Source organism: Ictalurus punctatus, chromosome 6 (assembly GCF_001660625.3).
Source record: "Ictalurus punctatus breed USDA103 chromosome 6, Coco_2.0, whole genome shotgun sequence".
Lineage (NCBI taxonomy): Eukaryota > Metazoa > Chordata > Actinopteri > Siluriformes > Ictaluridae > Ictalurus > Ictalurus punctatus.
In genome coordinates this window covers 25,929,809-25,940,602 of record NC_030421.2, presented here as the reverse complement: position 1 = coordinate 25,940,602, position 10,794 = coordinate 25,929,809, and the positions used below count along the sequence as shown (strand labels likewise).

General features: G+C 36.4%; 1 protein-coding gene across 2 annotated transcripts in view; it reads right to left on the bottom strand.

Annotated features, from left to right (window-relative positions):
* Positions 1-10,794, bottom strand: part of slc4a10b (solute carrier family 4 member 10b) — a 56,036-nt gene that overhangs the window by 2,876 nt on the left and 42,366 nt on the right. Inside the window, exons 16-26 of one of the 2 annotated variants that reach the window (XR_001812807.3) lie at positions 8,105-8,210; positions 6,216-6,377; positions 5,032-5,145; positions 4,742-4,903; positions 3,202-3,453; positions 2,677-2,745; positions 2,401-2,574; positions 1,949-2,071; positions 1,623-1,687; positions 1,385-1,496; positions 971-1,026 (exon numbers count right to left, since the gene is read on the bottom strand). Coding sequence is in view for 1 of the 2 variants with exons in the window: in XM_017469100.3 (XP_017324589.1) it covers positions 1,400-1,496; positions 1,623-1,687; positions 1,949-2,071; positions 2,401-2,574; positions 2,677-2,745; positions 3,202-3,453; positions 4,742-4,903; positions 5,032-5,145; positions 6,216-6,377; positions 8,105-8,210 (1,324 nt within the window). In the remaining variant the exon portion in view is untranslated. The remainder of the gene's footprint in view (positions 1-970; positions 1,027-1,384; positions 1,497-1,622; positions 1,688-1,948; positions 2,072-2,400; positions 2,575-2,676; positions 2,746-3,201; positions 3,454-4,741; positions 4,904-5,031; positions 5,146-6,215; positions 6,378-8,104; positions 8,211-10,794) is intronic. The other variant, XM_017469100.3, reaches the window with a different exon arrangement.

Genomic DNA, 10,794 nt, shown 5'->3' with positions numbered 1-10,794 from the left:
TGACTTGAACCACATAGAAAACCTGTGGGGTGAACTGAAGAGGAGAGTCCAGCAGCATGTACCTCGAAATTTGAAGGATCTGGAGTGATTCTGTATGGAGGAATGATCTCAGATCTCTTGCCATGTATTCTGCAACCTCATCAGGCATTTTAGGAGAAGACTCAGAGCTGTTATCTTGGCAAAGGAAGGTAGCACAAAGTATTGACTAAAAGGGTGCCAATAATTGTTGCACAACTATATTTAACAAAGATTTTTTTTATATAAACCTGTGTTGTTTGCAATTGTTTGATATCCATGAGAGCAGAGTATTTTTGTGATTTTCTTTTTTTATAAAAGACCAAAAGATTATACAATAAAGACAATTTTTCAAAGCCTTTTTTGGTTTTGAGTTTCCAAGGGTGCCAATATTAGTGGAGGGCACTGTATATTTGAGATTTTCTAATAGTCTTACTGTGTTAATTTTCCTGAAATAACTGGTCTACGGTGGTAATTCAGAAACTTTATTCATATATCAAAGTGTTTACCAGCTGGCAAAAATGGTCTACCAGCTTGACCAGCTCGGCCTGTGTTCTGGCAACTGGTAGCTAGTCAGAGCAAGCTGGATTTTTCAGCAGAAAAGATTGTATTGTAGGCACAATAGTCTTTTGTTTTGCAAGTAATAAAACTGATGTTCAGTTTTCTGTGTAGTTTAGAGCCTAAAAGTCTCTAATTAAACTATAGAAAGTGCAGTTACATTGTAGACTGAAATGGATTTTTATTGTAAATGATAAAAAATATATATATAATGCAGAACACCATCATGCATGTATGGCATAATACTAGCATTTCTCAGTCACTGAATGAATGAAAATAATTAGGCTAAATTAAATGTATATACAGTGATTAAGTTACACTAAAGGATACTAAAGGACAGCATACTAACACACTAAAAGAGCAGAGAACATTAGGTCACATAGTGAGCTCAGCTTACCTTAAGTGCACAGCAACTAGGAGAGTAAGAAAAACAGCTTAAGATGGAGGCTGATGCTGAAATACATTTAGATTGCAAACATCTAATTAATAAATATTTTTAGAGAATCACAATTTTTAAGTAGAAGCACAAAAACTAATTTGATATTTAATGCCCATAACATTTTTAAAAAAAAAAAAGAAAGAAAAGAAAAATAAATAAGAAGAAGAAGAAGAAAAGCAACAGATCTGCCAGGACTGAGAGAAAATTCAAAAAGAAAGAATAACAAGAATTAAAGCTGTGGCTGATTTTCTAGTCTACACAACTTATGTGTAATGTAGACTTACAGACTGGTGGCATTGAGAAGCACAATATGACGAAATAGCTGTAAGGCTTAAATGGGTACTTTACATACAAATGAAAAAGAACCCAAACCTTTTTGTGGTCGTTTCACTTTTTTGAGCCATCAGAGCTGACAGCCTTCCAAGTGTTTCCAAATGAGGCTTTAGACATCTCATCTGTGATGTTCACAGATGAAGGATCATCCCTAAAAAAAAAAATCTAAATCAGACATTTCACATACAGTGCCAAAATCTGATGTCTGTAGTAGAAAAATATTATGCTATGCACTGCAGCTATTTCTGTTCGATTCGTCAGTGAAATTGGCACACACTTGTAATGTCCTTCCAACGGCACTTGTACTACTCCCTCTTCTTCTGCCAGAATACTTTGCTCCTCCTGGCAGAAAGGAATGGAGAGAAAGAGAGAAAGAGAGAGAGAGAGAGAGAGAGAGAGAGAGAGAGAGAGAGAGAATGTGAGAGACACTTTTACTGCAGTAATGCCAGCAAGAACTTCATCCACCTTTTGAACCCCCATCCTTCAGTTTCCTGTTCCAATGCGGGACACTAAAACCACTTCACACAATAACTATATAAGAAACATAACCCATGTAATACTGTTTTCAAATGCATTTGTAGTGTTTCTAAGACATAAGCTCACCTCTTTTTCAGCATCCTCCATTTTCTTTTTCTTACTTTCTGGCATGAGGTCATCCAGCCAGCTCATCTCTCTCTTAGTGAAGATGAAATCCAGCAACTTCCGGATAAATACCAGAGCAAGAACCTGCCAACAGCACAATCACACACTCCATACTTGCTCCTGGCAAAAATCGTATAAATCCTTAGAGCTGGTACCTGCCAAAAGTCTATAAATATCTAGAGCTAGAATTTGCTGCTTTTCTTGTTCAACACACAAGAATTGCACAAAGCTGTTGTAAAATATTTTACATCGAAGAATGTGTCTGTATTGGAAATAAATACAGAAATAATAAACAATCAAATATTGGAATAAAGTGGGAAGAACTAAGTGTTAAGTCTAAGTTTACATCTTAACTATATGCCATTAAGTGCAATTAGTAAGTAAGTTCGATTAGTTGATCGGAAAAAGGGTACCATCATAGGAAAGACAATGGCGGCGCGAGATGTTTTAATGACCCAGAGGAGCACCAAGCAGCTGAGCTGGATGATGGTGAACAGGTGAACCTTTCTCAGAGGAACATGCCTCAGATAGATGAAGTCTGGCTGGTGCTTAGCTGGCATCCCAAACAGCCTCAACCTGTCGAAGAACTGAGCAAAGACAGCAAGATTACACAGACACTGATCATATCAACTGACCAACATCCATATCATATTAGAGGATGAAGCACATTTGAATTCTTATATTTGCACCTGTATTCCTCGTAGTGATGATGCTCCCATGTAAAGAAATACTCCATATAGCACAGGCATGGGAATAAACTGAAAAACAAATGCTAAATAAGCAAGCAATTCTCACTATATTAATTAAAATACTACCAACCTGCCGCTATTTTTTTAATCATACCTAATGAAGGCAAATGATGAGGTTAAAAAGACTTGGGGGAAGGTGTGGAAAACCTTTTTCTGGCACAATTAGTCAACACCTTTTTAAAGAAGCTGGTGGCCTTGTGAGTTTTTTTTTCTAACTGTTGCAATAATTTAAGGATTTAGATAAACGTATTAAGTATATCACACATTTGAACCCTGAGAAATATTCGGGACACACGTTAGGTTTAATTATGTATTTACTATTTAATTATTGATTGGAAATCTCACATTATTCAGGAGCCAGTTAAATCTTTTACAGAAATCCATCACTGAGTGGATCTTTCACTGCATCTATAACCACATAAATGCTCAGACATGAAGCTGTGAATGTGCAGTGCAGGAGCAGACCTTAAGAACGGAGGTCATGAAGACAGAGCATCCCATCAGGAGAAAAATCATAAGGCCAGTTAACCGCTGCTCTCTGATGCCAAGAAACTTAGGCTGCTCTCCTGGGGCTGAGCTCTCAGACTCCAGCTTCAGGCTGTTGACGTGTGAGATAGAAAGCACTGTAGCTGCCACGAACCAGGGCAGCCCCATCAGTGAGCACACACCCAGCATCACACTCACCACAAACAGATCCAGGTGGTAACCACAGCCTTTCTGCAGCCAATGCAAAAATATAGACCAATCAGCGCAACCAGAGAAGATTCATTCTGTATCACAACAACAACTATTATTATTTTATTTATTTTATTATTATTATTCTATACACAATAAAATATAATACATTTTAAAATATAAAATACTGGACTGGGGAATTCCCTATCTGTTATTCAATAGTGTTCATGTCTTCGTTATTATTGTACAGTAGTAGAAAATGGTACTAATGAAGAAAACCTTTCTATGTGTCCAAACTAGAGTGTCCAAACTTTTTTTGTCAAGTAATCTATATATGGTAGTGGTATTATTATTAGTATAATAATAATTATTATCATCCATATTCCATTTTTCATACCACATATCCTGCACAGGGTCATGGGGGAGCCTGGAGTCTATCCCAGGGAACTTGGGGCACAAGGCAGGGGACAGCATGGATAGGGTGCTAACCCATTGCAGGGCACAATCACACACACACTCACAAGCCCACTCACACACTACAGACAGTTTAGTTTTTTGTCAATCAGCCTACAAAAAGCATGTTTTTGGACTGGGGGAGGAAACCGGAGACCATACAAACTCAGACAGGGTGCACACAGGGTGGAGGTGGGATTTCAATCCTGAACCCCGGAGGTGCGAGGCAAATGTGCTAACCACTAAGCCACCTATTATTATTATTGTTATTATTATTATTATTATTATTATTATTATTAACAATGGTCTTTTGTATTTATAGGCAATAAACAAACATCTGTGAGATTCAAACTCTTTAGGAACTATATGTTGCTACCCCATATTTCAGCTTTCTGGGATCACCAGCATATTAATCTTAGTTCATCTGATGGCACTAGAACATATCTACCCATCAATTAACTTTTTATACAGATCTCATTGCTGTTGTGAAAAAAATACAACCAGAAAAATCCCATATCTCCAAAAACAGCATTTTGGATTAATCATCACAGAACTCCAAGGTGCATAGAGATGATTTCTAACTACCAGATCTGTAGCATGCCCATAGGGAACAGAGCGGAGTGACAGTTTTCAGTTTAAGTAAAACAAAATCAAAACTGTTAAAAATGGACTCACAAGGTTTTCTGGCGACGGTATCGATATTCCAAAAGCCATATGGGATTAAACTGCTCAGTTAGTAACGCTACTGACTAGGAACCAATGATTTGCTAGTTCAAAATGTGCTATAAGTTTTTCTTCACATATACAGTATACATGGACGCAATGATAAAATGTAATGTTACAATAAAAAAAGAAAATATACTCTTCCCATCAGTACCTTAAGTTTGTGTTCCTTCCTGTTAATGATGACCGCAGTGATCTGCTGGTCCATGAAGATAAGGATGGTACAGAGAAGAGCAGGGATCACCGATATAATACAAGTCCACCAGGGGTTCGGACCCACTGGGTTCATAAACCAACCTCGGTCATCTCGTGTTGGCTGCATGGGCATAAAGACAGTCACTTTAATTACAATCACTTTCAAACTCCTAAATGCACCAGGATGCATTTATATATTACAGGGGTCAGATGAACATGGTAGGATGTAATTTCAGGAGAGTGCCTCACCTTAAACTTGTTAGGGACCTGCAGTTTGGCTGAGGGGACACCTAAAGCATAGTCCACCAGAACCATGGTCAGAATGGTAATAAACACAGCAAAATCACTGATGATTGCTCTGACCTGAAGCAGACATAAAATATAATATTATGAAGATATGAAATTAAAAACTTTCACATTTTCTCTAATGGCTTTTGTGTACATTACTGATGGAGCAAATAATGTAACAAGTACTGTAATACGTAATAGGGCTCTTTGTCATGGTGTAGACGCATAAAATAAGCCTGATAAGCTGGAAAGTTTAATAGGCAACATTTATTAAGGGAAATGTTTATTCTGGTTTATCAAGTTTTCTTCTGGAAGGTATTTTAAACTTTCTAATACTTACTTTCTGATGCATTCCTGTTAATTATTTTGGCCTGTGACCACCCCTGAGTTTTTCCAAATAAAAGTTTTATTGGCTAGTATTTTTGACTTGTATTTTGTTCTGGTGTAAGGAAAAGGGGTGGTTTTAGGAGACAATACCATGTTTATATTCTAAAGCATATCCACCTACAATGGTCAGATTATCATTTATATATTCTAATATACATATAAAAGAATATATGGCCTTTATTTGGGGTGTCCGATATTTTTTTGATCTTCCACTAGAGGGCACCAGTGCACAAAAAAAGCCTTTCACCGTGCAGCCTCAAACACCACTTTTGCTCTCTCTCTCTCTCTCTCTCTCTCTCTCTCTGACACACACACACACACACACACACACACACACACACACACACACACACACATTTTTAAAAGGGAATGGTATTTAAAATGCAAATATTTATATTAGTAATTCATAGCATGGCCAAGGTATGTACACATGGTATAGGGAATTAGCATTTTCCACAAACGCTCAGACAATGCAAATAAGTGCTAGCTAAATTACTAAATTAAACAATCTGCAATCTGCTAGGCAATTCATGAATCGTTATCAAGGGTACACAATGCCTTCTCCAAATAGGGAGGTTACCTATAATAACTGAAATGTAGCAATATTTTTGCCAGTCTCTTCACATTTTTTTCTGTCAAGCCCTGCATACGAGCATGCACGCGCACACACACACACACACACACACACACACACACACACACACACACACACACACACAGAAACAGGCTGCGCTGAGAGTGTGTAGTCATTAAAGTACCTTGGTGGGAAAATATCGGCTGGTCTTGAATTCTTTAAGGAATGCAGACATGGCCACAGTGGAGAAGAAGAGCACAACAGACCAGAAGAGTACATCAGGGATGTAGGGACCATGAGGCCCACAGGCTGAGCCCACAAACACCCCCTTCTTCTCTATGCAGTCCTGACAAAAATAGACACACGATATAATGTAAAGGATAACTTTCAAACTAAAGGCATGATATATATTTTAAGAATAATATGCGAACAACTGAGTGAGTTTAAACAACTTAAAAATAAGTGCAGGGCAATTGCTATTTCATGCTTAAGAGATGTTTTTGTGGTTATGAGTTGTTACCATCTCATTTGCTGTATTAACTCCATTGAATTCAAAGGTTAATCTGCAATATCCAAATTGAATCCAAGTGACATTTACAATTAACTTGATTTAGAAAATCTAACAAGCCTTTTCATAATTTGTGCAACGAATCAATCATAGTGAGGTTGATGCACATTTCATTAAGACAAATAAAGACTAGCAGGTAATAGATTTAAAAAGCCAGAAATAAATCTGCTAATTTCCCAGAACAGTAATATACAAAACGTTTTTTTAGTATAATTATAATTAAGATAAACACTTGTGCATTTAGGCTTATAAAGCTATAATCTGATCTGATGGTTTTAAACTCTCTCTCTCTCTCTCACTCACACACACACACACACACACAAATATATATATATATATATATATATATATATATATATATATATATATATATATATATATATATATATGTATGTATGTATGTATCCATCTTACAAGACATAGATATAGTACAGTGTTTTGTCCAGTTGTTCTTGTCCAGTCTAAAGCAGAGGTAAACATTTTGCTTTTAGTGGTTCGGCATGGCTAATCCACTATAATCCAAGCCACATGTCCTTAATCTCTGCTGTCGCTCTGTCTGCATCTGAGAGAACATGACATTCACATGCGAGAGAGATTTTTATGACTGTTTTTAAAAACAGTGTAATCCAAAAATCTGAGACCACACTGAAAGTCTGGGATTTTGTTTTGGGGAAAAAAATGGAAATGAACAGAAAGTCTTAGAAAACAAAAAAAAAGGAAATGTGCAACATCTTGACTATTCAGTATTCAAGATGTTGCGCAATCTTTTGATCGCTATTTAAATGTAAGCAAATTTGTGATACTGACAATGTTAACTCCTTTGTACAAAAGGTCAGATTTTCCTTGAGTCTTGTCCACGCTGTTGAAGCATGTGTTCAGTGACACTCATCTGTTCAGATGACGAATTTCATCTAATATGGATCATCAGGTTTTACACCAACTTGTGGAGTCTGTGTCAGCTCGAGTGCACACTGTCATTAAAGTAAAAAGGGGACGTACCAAATACTAAGAAACTCTGAAATTCATGTAAATATTTCTAAGATTCTACTTTTCACTCAAGTTGTTGCTGATAATATCATTTGTAATGAAAACCTTTATGTTAAATTAAAAAAATAATAATAATGATAATGTTAAACAGAAGCATTTTGTGGTCTCAGACATTTGGACTCCACTGTATGCTTGACTCATTTTTGACTCTTGTCACTTATTCAGACTTATATTAAACAAATAAATCCAATTGCACATCACTCTTTTAGTATGAATCCATATTTGAAGAGGGTCTCCTGAACAATACTCACTTCAAGCAAACTATTTTAGCATTCACACCCATCAAATCTGTTCCTGAGTCAGGATCCTAGAAATACGACTAAAGTTTCTTAACATATTCTGAGATAGGATCACCTATTCAGGAAGACAGTCAAGGATTAAAGAAACATTTATGAAATTGCACAAAGGTAATGAGTATGATAAAATAGTAAGTCTAGGTTTAATCTGCTAATATTAACCTGCACTTCCAGAGCCTCCCAGTAGATCTCTGATGCTGTGATGTTGTTCTGCTCCCAATACTGCAGGGTGGCATTGCTGGGGTTCACAGGCTCTATACAAGCACAACTGCAGATGTAGAAAATAAGACACTTTAAAGATGAAATATTAGTTTGTGCAGATCCATGTTCACACTGATGGAGATATATCTCAAGCTCTCCCCCTAAAAAATCCTTTAGATTTTACAATTTATGTTGCTAGTAAAAAATTACTCTGAAATTACTGCAAAATGGCTGTAGATTCAAAGTTAAAGAAATCTACAATATTGATGTAAAATACACTACTGTACTCTTATTTTACAGTAATATTAATTCATGTATTTATATTATTAATATATGCATTGGTATTATTGTTATTATAAATTAATTGTGTCTTAATGTTATAAGTTTACAGCAGGAGTTTGCAATCACTTTTATAGTAATGAAAATATACAGTACTGTGCAAAAGTCTAAGGTACCCTTTTGTCTTTAGTACAAATTTCGCTATAGATGTTTATTTTCTGCCCTGCGTTATTTAGTCATTACAAAACATTTTACATTCCCAAAAATTAAATGTTTCAGAAAAAAAATGTTTGTATGTCAGTAAAGAAAGCAACATGTTATGTAATAGATCACTTTTCAGACAAGAAAAAAAAACACATTTAAGGCTGCTGGGTTTTGCATACAAAAAAGAAGTACACGTGACAGTCAAAGTCTCCAGAAAAACTGTGGAAGATTCTCCAAGTTGCTCGGTAAAACTTACCAGCTGAAACTTACTTTTCCTTATAAAACTGCACAAATTGTACTGGAGACTACTGATGTTTTGTTTTTATTATGTTACATCAAATATTGACTTGGCATGGATTCCATAAGATGTTGAAAACATTCACTTGAGATTCTGGTCCATGTTGACATGACTGCATCACACAATTCTTGAAGATATTTCAGGTGCACTTTCATGCTGCAAATCTCCCATTGTAGCACATGCCAAAGTTTTTCTATTGGATTCAGACTGGGAAGGCCAATGAAGAATACTCAGAACTCATTGTCATATTCTTTAAACTAGACTTTTTTTTTTTTTTTTAATTTGTGACATGGTGCATTATCATGCTGGAAGTAGCCTTTAGAAGATGGGCAATTTGTGGCTTGAAGGATCACAAGAAAACAAGAAAAAAAGAAAAACTGTGACAAGAAAACATTCCCCACATCATTACACCACCTCCACCAGCCTGAACTGTTGACACAATGCAGGCTGGGTCCATAGATTTGTGCTGTTGGTGCCAAATTCTGATCCTATAATCTGTGTGCATCAAAAGAAACTGAGATCCCATCAGACCAGGCTATTTTTTATTTTAGTCTTCAACTGTCTGAAGAGGACTCTCCTCTTCAGTTCACCCTTCAGGTTTCCTATGGGTTTCAAGTCAGGGGACTGGGATGGCCATGGCAGGACCTTGATTTTGTGGTCAGTAAACCATTTTTGTGTTGATTTTGATATGTTTTGGATCATTGTCCTGCTGGAAGATCCAACCACAACCCATTTTAAGCTTTCTGGCAGAGGCAGTCAGGTTTTCATTTAATATCTGTTGGTATTTGATAGAGTCCATGATACCATATATCCTAACAAAATGTCCAGGTCCTCTGGCAGAAAAACAGCCCCAAAACATTAAAGAGCCACCACCACATTTAACCGTGGGCATGAGGTACTTTTCCATATGGCCACCTCTCTGTGTGTGCCAAAACCATCTCTGGTGTTTATTGACAAAAAGCTCTATTTTGGTTTCATCTGACCATAGAACCCGATCCCATTCGAAGTTCCAGTAGTGTCTGGCAAACTGAAGGATTTTTATTTGTTTTTGGATTAGAGTAGAGGCTTTTTTCTTGAAACCCTTCCAAACAACTTGTGGTGATGTAGGTGAATTTGGATTATAGTTTTGGAGAATTTCTGACCCAAAGACACAACTAACTTCTGCAATTCTCCAGCTGTGATCCTTGGAGATTCTTTGGCTACTCAAACCATCCTCTTCACAGTGCGTTGAGACAATACAGACACTCATCCGATTCCCAGTTGATTCATAACATTTCCAGTTGACTAGAACTTCTTAATTATTGCCCTGATGGTAGAAATGGGCATTTCCAATGCTTGTGCTATTTTCTTATAGCCACTTCCCATTTTGTGAAGCTCAACAACCTTTTGCCGCACATCACAGTTGTATTTCTTGGTCTTACCCATTGTTAAGGGATTGACTAAGGGAATTTGACCTATGTGTTACCTCATATTCATACTCCTGTGAAACAGGAAGTCATGGTTGAACAATTTCCTGTTCCTAGTCAACCAAGTGAACTAAAAAATGTAAAATATCAATGGGAATATACTTCAAATATATTTTTCTCATATGCATTCATAGGGGTGCCAATAATTGTTGCACACCAATATTTAACAAAGATATATTTTTTTTATAAATTTGTGTTGCATCTGATATTGATGATTTGATAATTGTTTGATATCCACGAGAACAGAGTATGTTTGTGATTTTTTTTAACAAAAGATCAAAAGGTTAAACAATAAAGACAATTTTCACAGCCTTCTTTGCTCATATTTACCAAGGGTGCCAATATTAGCGGAGGGCACTGTATATACAGGTGCATCTAAAAAGAATTAGAGTATTGTGGAAAAG